This window comes from Gadus macrocephalus, chromosome 23, assembly GCF_031168955.1.
Source record: "Gadus macrocephalus chromosome 23, ASM3116895v1".
NCBI lineage: Eukaryota > Metazoa > Chordata > Actinopteri > Gadiformes > Gadidae > Gadus > Gadus macrocephalus.
The window spans coordinates 8693904-8711755 of record NC_082404.1 but is presented as its reverse complement, the minus strand read 5'-3'; the positions used below and the strand labels follow the sequence as shown (position 1 = coordinate 8711755).

The window sequence follows — 17852 nt, the reverse complement described above, 5'->3', positions numbered from 1 at the left end:
CTCCTCGTCCTCCTCCTCCTCTTCCTCCTCTGCCCTCAGCGTGGGACAGCTCGTCAGCAGTGAGTCCTCCACTTGCACACAACCCCCCCCCCTCCCCCAGTCTGACCAACGAGACACTGCCCTACCCTCCAGTGACATCACAAATGGGAGAGCCCACTCAGATGCGATAGGCAAACCTACCAGCCTGCCGAGAGGACTGTATCAACTGGTAGGCTGCATAGTCTGTCCATCCCACGACTGTTGGTATAACTCCCACTTGTGCGTGAACTAGTGAGTCGATTTTAAAACACCTGGTGTTTAGATAGGGGATCTTTACACCTGTGAGGACCCCAGTTCTCTGCAGAGGTGGCTCCAGGTCCACACAGTCAAGTCCTGTCGTGTTTTCGTTCAAGCCTGGCTCTAAACCAACCCTTGATGTATCTCTGGGCAGGGCTATTTAGCGCACTAGCATTAAGGGAGGACCTTTATTTGGAGAACCGGGAAGTTCCATTGCTTACTTTCTTCCTGACTGTGCTGCTTTGTTTTCCTGTTTACTGTAAAATAAAAGCGTGTTGTGTCTGGAACCAAGCCTTCGCTCCCTAAAGTGTTTGGGCCGTCTCTGCGGCTCTATAAATCATTAGGCCTTACCCTGTCGTCCTGCTACCATTCCCTTAAAAACTATGTTTTATTCAGCTCCATTTCATTTGTCACAGTCAGTCCCCCCTAAAGTCCAGGTTAAACTCATTTTAGAGGCAGCTATGTAGCGGCAAATGTAATTATTGTGAAAAACAGGCACTTGTTGCAGGAATTGTTTTCATTTCATATTCTCCTCCAGTAATCAAACATAACTAAATGAACCCTTTTTCAGTCTGCATAATAGTGTTGTGAACCTCTATGTCCCATCATCTTCCCTGGTCAATGATATCACGATTTACGCTGCATTTACCTGCTGTGTTTGTACATAAACAGGTTATTCTTATAAACACAAGGGCAGGAAAGGAGAGATTGTCTTTCATACTCAATAGTACAAAGCTCTCCTTTGGGAGATGGCTGAATGGTGTATACCACCTTCCCCCTCTGCCACCTCCTCCTCTCCTCCTCCCCTCCTCTCCTCCTCCACCTCCTCCTCCCCTCCTCCACTCCTCCCCCTCCCCTCCCCTCCTCTCCTCCTCCCCCTCCCCTCCCCTCCTCTCCTCCTCCACCTCCCCTCCTCCACCTCCCCTCCTCTCCTCCTCCACCTCTCCTCCTCCACCTCCCCTCCCCTCCCCTCCTCCTCCACCTCCCCTCCCCTCCTCCTCGCCTCCACCTCCTCTCCCCTCCTCTCCTCCTCCACCACCTCCTCTCCTCCACCTCCTCCTCTCACTCCCTCCTCCTCCTCTCCCTTCCTCTCCTCCTCCACCAGCTCCTCTCCTCCTCTCCTCCTCCTCTCACTCCCTCCTCCTCCTCCTCTCCCTTCCTCTCCTCCTCCACCAGCTCCTCTCCTCCTCTCCCTTCCTCTCCTCCTCCACCAGCTCCTCTCCTCCTCTCCCTTCCTCTCCTCCTCCACCAGCTCCTCTCCTCCTCTCCCTTCCTCTCCTCCTCCACCAGCTCCTCTCCTCCTCTCCCTTCCTCTCCTCCTCCACCAGCTCCTCTCCTTTCCTCCTCCACTCCCTTCCTCTCCTCCTCCACCAGCTCCTCTCCTTTCCTCCTCCACTCCACCCCCATTTCTCCCATGTCCACCTCTCCTCTCCCCTCCTCCTCCTCCACCACCTCCTCCACTCCCATCTCCTCCTTTTCCCACCTCCTCCGCCTCCTCTCCCGTCATCCCGTGCACACCCCATCACGTGCACGCCGCAGACGCATGGCGTCACTTATGAGGCTGACGGCGATGGCAGCCCATAGATTTCTGCTTAAATACGCTTGGAGGCTTCCTTAAATAATTCATTGATAATGACCAGCATGAATAATTCAGACGCACAAACTTTGCTTTGGTAAGCATGATGCCAGCGTAGCTGACAGTGATGTACAATGTGAAATCACTTTTTATTAGGGGGGACATTTTTCAAAAACGCCTCAACCAAGTTTTTGAAAATCTGTTTAAGTGCAGCGGGCAGGTTCTGTTCATAAATAATGTTTTCTTTAGATTGGTGCTGGATATTGTGTTGACTCACATTATTGTGTGTGAAAGTATTTTATTGTGTGAGCAGATTTGAAAGGCCTTACCTTGGGCGGTCTGAATGAGAATAATCCTGTCATTCCACTTGGGCTGCATTTGAAGAGGGTCTGTTTTCACGATGCCCATAAAATCTCTGATATGCCACGCATGACGGCTCCATTGTCACGCCTATATCTTCGAGTAACAACATGCTCTCTGTGTGACGATTCAACACATTAGGGAATGTTTATCCGCACAATGGAGCCATTTACACCCTCCTTAGGTGTCGGAGCAGAGCTTTCTTGAAGCTAATAGGAGGATGTTTGGTGCCTTGCGTTCTAATAAGGCATTGCTTCATCATTTTCATCATAGCGCACATATTTTCAAAGGTGTTTTATTGTAACGATATGCTTCATGCAGGGTGGGTTTCAAAGCTTTAACCTCTGAAAGGTTCTTTATGCATTATATTAGAAGTATATCCTTACCTTTTAATGCGTTAAAGTTCCTAAAGAGATAGTGTTTAAGTGCAGTAGATTACCAGAAAATAAGCTTCATTTACCACATTTGGTGTTCTTGCTCAAAATAATGTATTGGGACCTCTGTGGGACGGAACCTGAAAATAGGTGTCAGACATAAATAGAAAGGATAGTTCTGGAGTTTTAAACCTGGGCCCTATTTTCCCAGCATTTTGGGCGTAAGGGATGATTTCGGACGACAATTTTGGAAAATGGTAGAGTATTGAGCGAAAACACTGCTGCCGTAATCTACAATCAGACTGGCTCCGATTGTTAGCATTAGTGTCTGGCAGAATTATGGAAAGGATCCCTAGAAATACAACTGTTTTCTCTATCTTTCGCTTGATTTGGTTTGTTTGTTATTGTGTCCTATCAAGTCTTGCTTGAGGAGTCTGGCTTCGTAAATCTTGAGGTTTGAGTTGCTCGAGGAAATTTGCAGAGGGCCTGGCAGTGCTCTCCAACTCACTCATGTTTCTAAAATTCGCTTCCTTCAACAACTCAACTCTTGCGAGATTTCAGATTGAGAATTCTCCTCAAGCGAGATTTGGTTAGACACAATAACAAACTGTCGGGATTAAGCAGGATTAAGTTAATGAAACATTAGGTTTTTCTCTGTAGGAACCCTGTCATTGGCGAGAACCAGCACTTTTAAGAGGACATACATTGATAGGGGGCTATTGGCCCAAAGGATTACATTGCAGCCGGAATTTGTGGATTATGGTTCAAACGTATCTACAAGATAATTTTTTTGAATTTGTTCCCAAAGCTGGGAAAATGGGGCCAACGTTGAAAAATCACAGGTTAACCTTGAAGGCAGCACCTAACAATTAGGTTATTTTACACTTCTACCAAACTACAATTTGGATGCAATGTTGTACATTTCACTCCACAATATTTATTTTGACAGCTTATCTAACTTTGCAGAGTCAGATTCTTAGTACAAAATATGATCAACTAATAAATAATGATTATTATAAAAATTCCCAGCCGTACTTACAGTAACCTAGTTAAAATGAGCTCGACCAGACATAGTATAACAAGCACATATTATAGTTAATAAAACTGCAGGTGAGAGATGATCTTTCTGAGATACATCTGTTATTCTACTGATATGTGAAGGTTCTTTCCCACTGAGCACAGTGCACCAAGGCAGAAGGGCTGTATTATTCTTGTTTGCTCAGAGCAGCAAAAGAAGCACAGAGCCCTCCGCTTTGGGCCTCAGAGTTAACCCCGCCCCCTATTGTGTCACTAGTTAACCCCGCCCCCTATTGTGTCACTAGTTAACCCCGCCCCCTATTGTGTCACTACTTAACCCCGCCCCCTATTGTGTCAATAGTTAACCGCGCCTCCTCATATGTCATCGAGTTAACCCCGCCCCCTATTGGGTCAATAGTTAACCGCGCCTCCTCACCTGTCATCGAGCTAACCCCGCCCCCTATTGTATCACTAGTTAACCGCGCCTCCTCACCTGTCATCGAGCTAACCCCGCCCCCTGTCGTGTGGTTAGATCCCCAGAGCGCGCCCAGCGAGGTGGACGGGGTGAACCTGGAGGAGATCCGGGAGTTCGCCAAGGCCTTCAAGATCCGCCGTCTGTCGCTGGGCCTCACCCAGACCCAGGTGGGGCAGGCGCTGAGCGCGGCCGAGGGGCCCGCCTACAGCCAGTCTGCCATCTGCAGGTGAGGAGGAGTCACGGCACCCACCGCCAGGCGTCATGTGGATCAGCCAGAGGGCTTTAAATGGGCCTCATGAAGAAGGCCAGTGTCCTCCCGGTATTCACCTGGCGGCCATGTTGTCAAGTTGGGCGGGGAAACCTTCGTCAGTCTTTGGGGGAGTCTTTTACGAGCATTATAAATGCTACCTAAGGGGAATGCTATGGGGAAATGGAGAATAAAAAAGAATGTGTAGACTACCAAAGATTCTCGAAGGCTTACCCAGCCACCTAAATATGGCCGCTAGGTGATTAAGGATTTCAAAATCGACCCTCTACTGACATCACGAGTGGGAAGTGTGTACATCTAGATGTAAGATAAGAGAGACTTGGAATGTACCAACTTGGTAGGATGAGCTACCAATCATGCATCTGGGTAGATAACTCTCACTTGTAACTCTCACAAGATTGTACATTTTGAGCTTGTAATGATCATCATACCTGGTGTTATATTAATAATAATGTCTGGTACCCACACTTTATTGTTAATATTGAAAATAGTATAGAGAAAGTGAAATATTTAAGTGAATTTAGGGACTTTTTATGTTTTTATCTGCGATAATAATTTCATTCTAACAAGTGATGAACAGCCTAAAGGTTTTTATTTAGGCATCAGACCATGGTTTAAATACTTTTCCCGCTGTGTAAGGAATGTCTATCACAATGACTAATATGATTTAGTTGTATCGATGATTATCATCATTGTGTTTCTTAAACAGCAGGTTGGTGTCAGCCATCAACTAAAAGACTATCCCAATGGAAATAAAATGGTGGCAGATCCTAATATAAAATGTCGTCTTGTTTCAAACCATTCAAAGAACACTCTGAATGTCTGTTTTATTCCACATCCCCAAGTTAAACTTGCCCTACTAACTTATTTACTTAGATTATATACATGTGTTTTTCCACTTGGTTGAGCAGAAACCACATATTGTTGAATTAAAAATAATGTGGTTGTTTAATGGAGCGTTGCTTATCTAGCCAGCGCTTCTAATCTATATTTCTGTCAAATGAGGTTCATCCAAGCATTAAAACTATCGCCTGCCGTCTTTAACTGTCATCTATTATTCAGTTAAAACATTAGGATATTACAATACATAATTAAATATCCCTTTGACAAACCGGCAGCATGCTGACTGCAGCGGATCCTACTTATCCTGCTTCTCCAACTCTGCGACAAGACAGTTACTTATGCAGAATACACACGCTAGTATTACACCCCGCACTTAAGCCTTTAATTATTACTAAGGTCTGTCTCCCCAGTCAGACCTAAGTGATAATAACCTGAATAATCTAGTTTGTACGTGTCAGGTTCCGATGTTCCCTGAAGTACAGGAGTTACGATTTAAACGGCCACATTATCTATTGATGAGACAATCAGTGTTAATGTTGTCTGGTCTTGTCGGGCCCGTCGGTGCGTTTAGCCCGATGTTTCGTACCAACATTCCGAACTCCGAGAAGCGTATTTCCGAGGTAACTAAAGAAAAAGTGCCAACCAGCCCAAACCCAAAGTCCACAGCGTTTCCTCCAAAGTTCTCCACCATAGAATGATCAAACCAGCTCCAACGCACGGTATAATACACTTTTCACACGCTATTTGAATGTAATATCGCATTTTAGCGGGTTAAGCTAAATTCCGTCCAAGCAATTATACTTTACCTTCCTTATCTAAAACCTTGCTCTGAATTTGCTGCTGCTGCATCACTCGTTCCGTGCCCTCGCTGCCCGGCGCATGATTTAAATGCGTCGCAGGGAAGCGTGCGCAACTGCGCATTACTGACGTCCTCTCCCCGCACAGGTGACACAACTGCCATGCACCGCTAAAAATTTCATCACATCAACATCAAACCGACGATAAAAGGTGAAACCACAGTGAAGGGGGGGGGGTGTTCGTAAGAAGCCAACTTATGTTTAAAGTCTTAGAAATCAACCCATGAAATATTCACGCGCCATGCATAATTCACATATTTATAACATACATTAAAAACCATTAGCCTCAAAAGTAAACAGGGGTTGTTAGGACGGGTTTGCGGCGGGCGGCGTGACACGGGACATGGCAGGCCTCTCCCGACGATGGGGCGTGCTGCATTTAGTCAACATCAAGCCCGACACGAGGACTCGGAGGGGGCGAGAGGGGCTCCGGGGGGCCCCAGGCGGCAGGAACCAGACATCACACACACTGTGACAGATCCCTCTGCCAGGTCCGCTCCTGTCTCCCCCTACCCCCAGCCCCTCCATGATGAGGGGCTGGGAGGAGACCTCCTATGGTCTGGGCATAGGAGTCCCGTGGACGTCACGTGGTGCTCATCAAATCATGCCGGCTGTGGACAGGCCGGGGGTTCTGGGTTCACCTGGTTGTCTCTACCTGAAGGCCTCCCCGAGCAAGATGTCCCCCACTCCTTCCTGCTCCTTAAAGACACAAACCTGAACTCGCTGTCAAGAGAGTTTGGATAAAAGCATCTGGCAAATGACCAGATGGTAATGGTTAAATGTCCATCAGAACTAGGTCTGGGATCCTTACTGTTAAGATCAGGGTGAATGCCATTACTGTAATCATAACTGTAAAATCACCACTGGAGAAAGCGTGCTCGGGCCTGGCGTCTCGCCGTGGCTCAGAGAGAGCGGGGCAGTATGGGTAGTTGCTCTCCCCGGTCCCTACGCACCAGCAGCCAGACAGCATTGACCCAGATGAGCGTCTCACAGCTCATTTTATTATTTCTGGGTCCCGTTGATCCATGAAATGTCCCGGCGGACCCCGGTTATGTACTAATGCTTTCCTCCACTCAGAATCCCAGACCTGCCCTCCCTCTCCCCTGCTTATGCACACTGGCCCATTAATGCCCAGACCTAGTGAGGCCCCGCACCCCACCAGCCCAGACATCAGACCCCCTAGTCCAGCCCACCCTGAGGCCGCTCTTTCAGGTGTCGGATGGACAGCCAGCGCTGGTCCAACCTCACTGGAGCAGACAGACACTGTCTCTCAAGGACACACATAGGATTCTCCCTTCTCTCAGTGTAACCTCCTCCTTCTCTTTTCACAATGGTTGTGAATGGGCATTATCTTTTTTCGTCCCATTAAAAATAAATGTCTGTTTGAAACTCGAAAGTGAACATCTACTAACGGTCTTCCTAGAGTGAGTGTTTGCAACGACTTTCGGGAATAATTCTAGCTGAAGGTTTAATTTAAGAAGTACAGAATTTGAAGAATGTGTTGCATGTACATAAACTAACACGACCCTACCACATTAGAGCATTAAAATGGAAACGTTATTAGATGGCAGAAAAAACTAAAGGAAATGTGTGATATGCACATGGTCGTTAATAATTCATGTCTCTCTGGTAAATAAATGATGTCATATTTAAGGCCTTGTTTTGCTATTTTTTGGCATTCATCACTTGAAGAAAGGAAATTAGAAACAGAACTTATACTGGTTTGATGCTAAGATATTTCTGTTTAAAGTGGCACATATTAAATTGTTAGCCAGATGTTAAGTATTGCTTGTTGTTTTTTATTGTATTGTATTTTCACAAAACAGTAAATGGTAAAGTATTTTTTCTGCACTACTGCCTTGCTGGGACAGAGGCTAATTTACGTTCTTTAGCTCCACATGCTAGTCATGCTGTTCATGCTAACAGTTAGCCTGTGCTAAAGTCAGGTGTTGTCCGGACCAGCACAAGGCCCTGGCCTCTGTCCCGGTATCAGGCAGCACTTCCCCTGCTGTGGGAAGGAACCTCAGTAAGATTCTTCTTTCTTGATTCTCCCCAGACACACCATCCTGAGAAGCCACTTTTTCCTACCACAGGAAGCCCAGGAGAACACTGTAGCTAAAAGTCTGAACCCTGGCCTTTTGTACCCTGCCAGGTTTGAGAAGTTGGACATCACCCCTAAAAGCGCCCAGAAGATAAAGCCAGTTCTGGAGCGTTGGATGGCTGAGGCAGAAGCCCGCCACCGCTCCGGCATGCAGAACCTCACCGAGTTTATCGGCAGTGAGCCGTCCAAAAAACGCAAGCGCAGGACCTCGTTCACGCCGCAGGCCCTGGAGATCCTCAACAGCCACTTTGAGAAGAACACACACCCCTCCGGCCAGGAGATGACCGAGATAGCCGAGAAACTCAACTACGACCGCGAGGTGGTGCGTGTCTGGTTCTGCAACAAGAGGCAGGCCTTGAAGAACACCATCAAGCGCTTGAAACAACCGGAGCCGGGCCCGGCCGCGTCCATGGACCCGCTCACTGACTCTATGGAAGAACTCCCAAAGTAGACCCCCTCGGTGGTAAGGCCCGGGTCTCAGACCAGGGTCTAGAGCCAAGGTCTGTAGCGCATGGAGGAGGGCGGGGTGCCCTGCGGACCGCCCCCCCCCCTCCCCTGCTTGTGTGAAGTGGACCGGATGGACGGAGTTCTCAAACCAAACTATGTGTTGTCAATGTGATTCCCACACTTGTGTAAAATGACCTCGGCAAAACCAAAAAATAAATAAAGAAAAAAGAAGGCCAGTATAAAAAGAAAGATGAATATTTGAGAGTTGTGTACAAACTGTGCTGTGTCTAAGAGTCTACGGTTCTGATGCCTCGGAGCCCGCTAACGTCCGGACCGTCGGTTCCAGCCGTCGGTTTGTAAGGAAGTCATACCAAATCAAAACACTATTTACCAAAGTCTGTTGCATCCGAGTACAAAAATAATTTTGTAATGTAAATGTGCTCTAAATTTCTACATTTGTACTGGCAAATCAAAGCTCTATGTGTGCGGTCGACATTTTAACGCCTCTTCCGGCTTTTCCTTTGTCCTTCATTTGATTTTGTGTAAATAACGAGAAAAATAAATGCTGTCTTCAGATTGCAACCACACTTTTAAAAGAAAAAGCTGTTTTTGGAAGAAAAAAAAGAATCAAGTATCTTTTCTGTTTAACAATAATACATATTGTTGACCACCTCCAAACTGCAGATGATCTGAGTGTGACATTTGTAAGACTGCACAGGTGATTGATGAATCATTTTAAACAGCTGGAGGGGGAGAGGGTCGGTCTGTCATTCTGTTACCAAAGCCTGATAGCCAAAGATCTCATCACTTCAGCTCGAGGACTGGGAATGATTTAGACATTCATTCCATTCTTTGATTATCTGTTATTTATGGGTTTATTGATTTGAGTGTTGTTGTGATGTAGTTCGAACCATTCTTTCTCGAAACGTTTTGAGTCAAAACAAGGTTTAAAAGACAATTCCTATGTGACAGGGCTCTCCCTACAGCCAGCTCCTCCTCCTGGACCAAACGCTTTAGCAGGGCCTCACGTCGGGTGGGCCGAACATCACGGTGATATCAATACATTGGTTTTGATATTAGAATTGTAATTATTATAATGATCTCCTATAACTGTGTGTGTTTGAAATCTGCTTAGTAAGTCCAAAACGACCAAGCTTTAATTAACTCCAATCAGTATTAAACCTTTTTATGCTCTCCTTTTTATTTTAAACCCTTTTATTTATTTTTGAGAGGAAGAAAACTGAATCATTTAGTTTATTTTTTTATTTTTTGTATTGTTGTTTCTTTTAAACTGTAAATGTCCGAAGGATGCTGCAGTGAATAATTAGTGGAAACATTACATTACAGTTATTTTACATGTCTGTCTTAAGAAGGGTAATTTAAAGTTGTCGAGCCCAGATTTTGTTCTTATTTTAGTTGCATTATTATCATTATTTGATGTGTTATTTATTCATGTACATGTTCTCCTAGCACCCCGTTCTGAAAGTGCACATCTTGCAGAAAGCTGAGAATAAGTGGCAGATGTCGGCTCCGCTCCGCTGCAGTGGAGATCCACCGCCGTGTTTTCACCGTCACACGTCCCCTCGCTCCGTCCCCACATGTCACTTTGGTTAAACCAGTCCACACTACGCTCCTGGCTCCAAACCCCACACACACTCACACACACATAAACACACACACACACACACAAACACACACTTTCACACACATACACACACACACATACACACGCACACACACACATCAGATGCTCCACGCACACATACACACACGGTGGTTGATAAATATTTCAAAAACACATTTATTACAGTTTCAACACTGAAACCTTTGCATGCTAATTGGATGTAACTGTTTTAGATTCAAAAAAGCATTCAGACAGATCTGGAGCACTATTCAAAACGTTTACACAATCCTATTTTTTGATTGCAGAAGGCTCCAGATGTAGCTTCTAGCATAGCAGCTAACCTGGCCAACGTTGGTCAGAGGAGACCATAACCACGGTGATCTATGTCTTTCACAGTTAACTCGAAAGAACATGCAACTTTTAGACTCCACGGTGACCACAACGGGTTCATTTCCTCTGGAAAGTCCCTCCTACTTATGATCAGTATCCAACCATTTCCATCCGAGAATACATCAATCAACAAGGAGCAGGGTCTACTTGGACGACTGGCCTTCTGCTCCCTGTTGGGACCCTAGTTTGGGTCTTTAGCCCAACACAGCAGCAGGAGCTAGAGCCAAACTCACAGGAGATGTTGTCTGTCTGGATGCACCTTGGCTTGCCAATACCAAAGACCACCGTCGAGGCGCTCTTCACAGCCGCACGCACCTGAGGTTGACAACCCGGTAGATACGGGAGAGGAGGAAACACAAGGGGTTTGGGAAATTCAAAGTATTTTTAATCCATTTCAGGTTTACCTCAGTATCCCCCCCTGCTCCTTATGTCGGTGTTACAGTAGAGTGTGTGTTAAGGGAATATGGACACGGAGACAGGGTCTTTTATTGAATTCAGCAAAGCATTTATGATTTATTTATCTTATTATTTGTTTATTCCATGTCCTGCTCAGTAGATCTCCATCTGATAGACGAGTAGAGCCCAAACTCCGACCAGAAGGGAAAAAAAATGATCACTATGGAATGGAAACTGTTATTTATATGTTGTTCCTATGTTTTTAACATGTTATTCATTATTTATTCATAGGAACCAATTAAACCAAAGCTGAGGGGTCTGCAGGGGCTGGTTTTATTTTATAAGCTGAGAGCTGAACTGAATATATACAGCAATATCGGTTTGGTCAGTTAAGCAGCACTTTGTGTATTTCTAAAGAATAAAAAATAATGTTCCGCAATTCTGTCAAATTCATACAATTAGTAATAAACGATTGTTTGACATGAAACATCTGTTCTGTTTTGAATTGTTCAATGAAAAATACCGGGAATGAATGACTAGATAGAAAGAGAGAGAGAGAGAGACAGACAGAGAGGAGAGAGAGAGAGAGAGAGGAGAGAGGATTAATCACTTTAATGTATTTGTAATTATTCAACTAATAATAGGCCTACCTTATCTACTGAATATGCTATAACGCTGCGTGTCTCCATGTGGTTAATACGGAACCCTAATAATAATTGAAACGTTAAACGGAATGTTAATTGCCAATTAAACATATGACCCGTGGTGTCGCCCACGTGATTGGCAGCCCGCCTTTCGAGGAGCGATTCCCGCCCTCTTCAGGGTCAATCAAACATCGCTATCTGTGTCAGGGCTACTCTCATCAAAGTTGCATGGCTTTGTCTTACCAAACAACAATAACGAGACAAGTAGAAGAAGAGAGGGAGAAATCCTTTTGAAACTCAGCTCTAAAGTTTGAAACGGTTCCCGTGTCCGTGATGCCTTTGAAAAACCCGACGAGCTGCCGAAAAGACAGTGGTAAATAAATAAATAATACTAATAAAAAGCATAGACAACATAAATTATTAATATGAGGCTGAAAACTGATGTTGGAGTCGCTTTTTGGTCTTCCTTTCAGCGCTCTCTTTATTTTCATTTCAACCCGCGAGATGTTGAGTGCTTGATGCTTGTTTGATGGGGAAATGTTGTGGACTATTTGTTATTCCATTGTTTTTGTTTTTTTCCATTAACTCAGTAATTGTGCAGATGTAGCTGCTGACCCACATCTCAAATATTTTCTCTATCACTGATGGTAAAAGTTTACTTTCTTTTATGGCTACAGTGACAGCGTCAGCAGAGTTCTGCTTCTCTCCAGTTAAAACAGACTGGAACACCAACTCACAGGCCTAGTTGACCTGTTCTATGGTTATTCATTCTACTGTAGTAGGCCTAGCCTGTATCACATTCACATCAGAATCTGATTATTTTAGCCAGTTTAGAGATTATATTTTACTTAGATAATACTTAGATAATACCAAAACATGTTCCGCTCTGTGTAAATCAGTCCCATCATTTAGTCGTCTTGTTGAACATCCATTCATCATCTGGGTCTGAATCAATACCGGCGGAGCTGCTTATTGATCCCTATTGTTTTATCCTGCGGAGTTAAGATTACATATCCTCAGCTGCCTGTGTTTGTCTGTCTGTCTGTCTGTCTGTCTGTCGGGGGGATTAGGAGCCTTTAGTGGTCGTCCATAACAGTCCACTGTCTTCCTGGGCAGGAGAAGCGACCGTTCAAGCGACAAACACCTACAATTGTCGAGGAAGAGAAAAGAGGATAGAAATATTATGACATGTCTGCTGCGCTACAAATGGATTATGTTTCAATGTGAGTGCGGACAGTGGTGGGAGGGGGGCGGTGTGTGTGTGTGTGTGTGTGTGTGTGTGTGTGTGTGTGTGTGTGTGTGTGTGTGTGTGTGTGTGTGTGTGTGTGTGTGTGTGTGTGTGTGTGTGTGTGTGTGTTGGATGCAGATGGTTTAAAATTGCTGCCTTTGTTTTCCATCAGGCGTGAGCCATCGCTTCTGTTCTCTCTCCGATGTTCTGGGTAAATGAACTGTCGCTTCGTCCATCCTCGCCCTCTCTCCCCTCCCTTTCCCTCCCTCCCACTCTCTCCTCCACTGTCCTCCTCAAGGTTGAAGAGCCGTCGAGGCGTCTCCTGCTCCGCATCTCCGCACGGACGCCCCTCGGTCTGTGATTACCTGCTGGGGGTAGGCATCCATGCATACATCACTCCCTCTCTCTCTCTCTCTCTCTCTCCCTCTCTCTCTCTCTCTCTCTCTCCTCTCTCTCTCTCTCTCTCTCTCTCTCTCTCTCTCTCTCTCTCTCTCTCTCTCTCTCTCTCTCTCTCTCTCTCTCTCTTGTTGTTGTTGTGGACGATGCGTGGGGAGTATTTACAGCTGGAAGGTTAATAACGCGAGTCTTTATGAAGATGTCTGCCAGACGCAAACGGCACTTTGGGGGCCGTTTAACTTTCCGCTAAATCTGTCTGAGTGTGTAACGTGTCTCTGGTCTTAATTGCAGGCTTTTTATGTGTTGTTGGCGTTCTGTTTTGGGATCCGAGCTCTTTGTCTGCTTCCTGATGCGGTGTTACGACAGCGCTACAGGCTCCTTCCACGTTGCTTCATCGCTGAGATATTCCGCTCAAGGTGGCTGGCGGACCAATGCTTTAAAGTTCACCTACAGATGATGGTGAACGTCTAATATAAGAACAGACTTTCTATACATAGTAATCTTACTCTAAGAGAAGGCCCATACCGAGGCCTTTAGTAAATATCACGGATAGTATAAAATATATGGTATATAAACTTGAGTAGAGAAGCATGCTCAAGAAGATTCCTAATTCTTGATAATGCTGGATATTACAATACCACAGAGTGCCCTAGAGCTTCAAACACCTGCTGACCTTTGACCTTACTGACCGGCTAGCCCCAGAGAAGCCATTAGCGCTGCAGAGACCGCAGGCTTCACTTGAAGAAAGGGCCACTTCTTGGGTCACTGTAACTTTTTACACTTCTCCTCTCCCTCCCTCCCCCTGATGTTCTGAGGAGACCACGCTCATGACGTCCCTCTCCTCACGTTGACCTCCGCCTGCTGGACCGGAGGACAAGGAGGCTAGGAGGTGCTAATTGTAGATGGGCTGATGGAAGGGACGAGAGGAGGAAGAGGAGAGAGGAGAAAGGAGGAGAGAGGTGAGCTTGATGGAAGATAAGAGAGAAGAGGAGGACCGGGAGAGAGATGAGGGAGAAGCGGAGAAGGAAGGGAAGAGGAGGTGAAGTAGAAGGAGAGACGTAATGAGAGAGGCAAGAAAGTGACCTTGTCCACCCCAACATATCTTTATCTTCTTATAAGCGGGCCTGCCCTCTCTCTCTCTGGGTGGGAGGGGGGGTCTCTGGGTGCTTGGGGGGGGGGGGGGGGGAATGGCCATCAGGAAATCACAGATGGAAGAATCACTCCAATGGCGGCGGCGGGAGATGTCAACAGGCCCATAATGATAGCTGATGGCCGCTCTCTCGCGCCTCACCTGCCCAGTCGCACCCACACTTGAAAACATAATTAGAGCGGAGAGAGAAGGGGACAGGGGCGTCAGGGCCGGGTTTTGTGTAAGCAATGCTCTCTGGTTTCTACCTCCGCAAGTCCTTCACCTCACGCCTTCCTTCCTATCTCTGTCTCTCTCGCTTTGTCTCTCTACCTCTCTTCCACCCTCTCTGTTCTCTCCATCTCTCTCTCTCTCTCTCTCTCTCTCTCTCTCTCTATCTCTCTCTCTCTCGCTCTCTCTCTCTCTCTCTCTCTCTCTCTCTCTCTATCTCTCTCTCTCTCCTATCTCTCCCTCCTCTCCTCTGTTATTCTGTGTGAGGGGAGAGGAGCTAAGAGGATGTAAGTGAGAGAGTAAGGGAGTAAGGAAGGGGGAGAAAGGGAGAGAAAGAGAAGGCAGAGGAGGAGCAGGAGAAGGTGCTTGGGCTCCATTGTGCTGGTGGCTGTCAGGTTAAATTAGGGAGTACAGCCTCTGTGAGTGTAAAAAAATCAATACTTGATGGAAGATTGCTCCCCGGAAAATCTGTTTTGATTCCAGGATTAATTCTTGACCAAAGGATCCAGCAAAATGACATGCCATTAGGGCCAAAATGAACACATTGTGCGGTGGAAATTGGATGGAGATGTGTCTGGTGATTGGCCGGGAGGTGGGGGAGGTGAAGGTGGAAGTGGTCTTGGAGAGTGGGGAGACGGGGGTGTGGCGGACGTGAGTGAGGCCCTCGGTATCCGCTCGACCGCTGTTGTCCGGTTTCCGTTCAAATGTGTTCCGCCTTCTTCAGACGCATGTGTCCGCCAGCAGCCGTCTCCTGAGTTCTGTTTAAAACACGACATGATGCTTGAGAACTGTGGGAACAACAAGCCACACTCTCGTTGTGGTTGGTCCCACAGTGAGAATAAAGTGCGGCGACGCATTGATGAGTGAGGAATGAGGCGGGTGAGGGCCTAATGGACTCAACCTACTTCCCAACAAATGTTTTTAAATAATATTTCATGGATGAATACATACTAATGATAATGTTTTTTCATATTAATTTTATTATAGCGCTACTTTAAATGCAGTGGGATAAAAAACAAAAACAATTATTGCTTACGATTTTATTCTGAAGGCTGAATAGTCAAAAATAATGACTACCACCAAAAAGTTACAAAAAATAAGAAAACAATTCCATCCTTTAGATTGACAACTAAAACCCACGAGAGATAGAATAGAATAGAATAGAATAGAATAATCTTTATTGTCATTGTACAAGACAACGAAATTTTGTTTGGAGCAGTCCTAAACTAAAACCCACGAGAGATGGACTCCATCTCAAGCCGTCGCGTTTCGTCTTTGCTTATGTTTATATCCTATGTGGATGTGGCTCCCTCTGCTGGTGATGGAGGAGAAGCTGGGTTAATCGACTCTGTAACGATAGGTGGCGCTAGAACGCATTTCACGTTTTATCCGCCGTAGAAGAAATGGTAGCGCAATGTAATGACGTAGGCTGAATGTGTGCCTCTCATCCCAGCATCCAAATGCACACATGACAGTCAGGTCAAGTCACTCTGGTCGATTGGTACGGGTACAGTGACCAGAAAAGTTAAATGAAAGTGAAAGTCAAACATGTCGTGGGTTAAATCCGTTTCGGTCAGCGGGGATGATGTCTTCGACGAAGACGCGGATGACATCAGTTTACATAACAGAGAGTGGAAGCACAACATGGAGAAACGAGTCAAGGTAGTTATAACGATAAATATGTATGAAGGCCTGTATAACATTATTATGATCATGTATACAATAACGGCTTTGAAGCCTTGACTTATGTGTTTTGATGCGCGTTGCACTGTCCTGTAAAGTGTTGGACAATGTTCCGTGTCCCCAGGATGGTTACGTGGAGGGCATCGACACGGCGAAAGCACAGTTTCTTCAGGTCGGCTTCAACTTGGGGTACCGAGAAGGAGCCTTGAAGACGGTGGCCCTCGGCCGTCTCAAAGGGATCGTGAGGTAGCTGTATTTAAAAACAGTTTAAAAAAAAAAAAACACAGTTGAATGTCGCCTTGGATACACTGTTATGCAGGGTCCTCTTTACTACGATGTTTCCATAGATTCCACCTCACACGAGTCGCTTTTGTCTCTTTGTTTTGGCGGCTTTTGACGTCGTTCTCGTGGTTTATTGTTCTGTGTATGACTCACAGCTGGTCGGCTCTTCCCTTTCTCTCTCTCTCTCTCTCTCTCTCTCTCTCTCTCTCTCTCTCTCTCTCTCTCTCTCTCTCTCTCTCTCTCTCTTCCATTGTGTGTGTGTGTGTGTGTGTGTGTGTGTGTGTGTGTGTGTGTGTGTGTGTGTGTGTGTGTGTGTGTGTGTGTGTGTGTGTGTGTGTGTGTGTGATGAAGCTCATCTCTTTGTGTGTTTTCCACCCCCTCAGTGCCATCCAGTGTTGGTGCCAGCAGAGGCCGGCGCCCCTCAACTCCACCCCGGTGTCGGTGAGCGGCTTGCTCCAGCGAGTGGTCCAGCACGAGGAGAGACTGATGAAGGAGATGAGGCAAGCGCTGGAGAAGCCCCCTGTGACCGCCAGCACCGTCTCCGATAGCCTGGAAGACCTGGGGGTCCACCCCGGGGAGGAGGAAGGCTGCCGGGGACCAGGAGGAAAGGACGACGGGTCGGCTGGAGGATTAGGTGGAGGAGAAGGAGGCGGATGTTGTGGGGGAGGGGGATGTGGAGGAGAAGGTGGTGAAGGAGGAGGATGTGGACAAAAAGGAGGAGATGGCAGCGGAGGAGGAGGATGCAATAAGACAGACTGCTGCCAGAAAGGAGGAGAAGAAAAGACGGAGCACGAACCTTGTTTGAAGGTTTCTTCCTCCTCCATTTCCTCGTTCTCCTCCTCCAGGAGTTTTGACTCCAGAGAGAGCCTTCTCGAGCTCCTGCGGGCGTGTGAGGACCTTGTGGATGAGCTGGGGTTACCACGGGAACTAATTGTGCAACTGCAGTCGTTGAGGAGCACAGCGTGAAAATAAACACTGATGATGATGTTTTGTTGACATTATAATTTTTTACAATACTTCTGATGTGTGTGTATTTTACTGTCGATTGAATCCTGATTTATAAAGTTACGGGGTCACATAGTGAACATATGAAGCTGTTTAGTAGACTCTAGTTGCATCTATTTTCTGAAGACTAGCAGAGAATGAATGAAAATAAAACAAAACTTGATGAAAGTTATTATAGTACAGCAAAGTTACATTTGTTAATTCAAGGTTTTCAGTCTGATTCAATCTGAATCAATACCAAATTACCAATCAC

At 46.1% G+C, this 17852-nt stretch overlaps 2 protein-coding genes across 5 annotated transcripts in view; both read left to right on the top strand.

Annotated features, from left to right (window-relative positions):
* The window catches only part of pou6f2 (POU class 6 homeobox 2), a 78504-nt gene extending 67013 nt beyond the window's left edge, over positions 1 to 11491 (top strand). For all 3 annotated transcript variants that reach the window (XM_060045125.1, XM_060045126.1, XM_060045123.1), the window contains 3 exons: positions 1 to 59; positions 4136 to 4304; positions 8103 to 11491. The exon at positions 1 to 59 is cut by the window's left edge and continues 98 nt beyond it. In XM_060045125.1, the coding sequence (XP_059901108.1) occupies positions 1 to 59; positions 4136 to 4304; positions 8103 to 8598 (724 nt within the window). In that variant the 3' untranslated portion in view covers positions 8599 to 11491. The remainder of the gene's footprint in view (positions 60 to 4135; positions 4305 to 8102) is intronic.
* Positions 11492 to 16033: 4542 nt separating this feature from the next.
* On the top strand, positions 16034 to 17610 carry otulina (OTU deubiquitinase with linear linkage specificity a). Of its 2 annotated transcripts, XM_060045570.1 has the most exons (3): positions 16034 to 16291; positions 16437 to 16558; positions 16978 to 17610. In XM_060045570.1, the coding sequence occupies exons 1-3, from the start codon at positions 16178 to 16180 to the stop codon at positions 17558 to 17560; spliced, it is 819 nt and encodes a 272-aa protein (XP_059901553.1). In that variant the 5' UTR covers positions 16034 to 16177; the 3' UTR covers positions 17561 to 17610. The 2 variants fall into 2 exon arrangements, with proteins under 2 accessions (XP_059901553.1, XP_059901554.1); XM_060045571.1 differs by lacking the exon at positions 16437 to 16558 and having other exon boundaries at positions 16040 to 16291.
* The last annotated feature ends 242 nt before the right edge of the window (positions 17611 to 17852 follow it).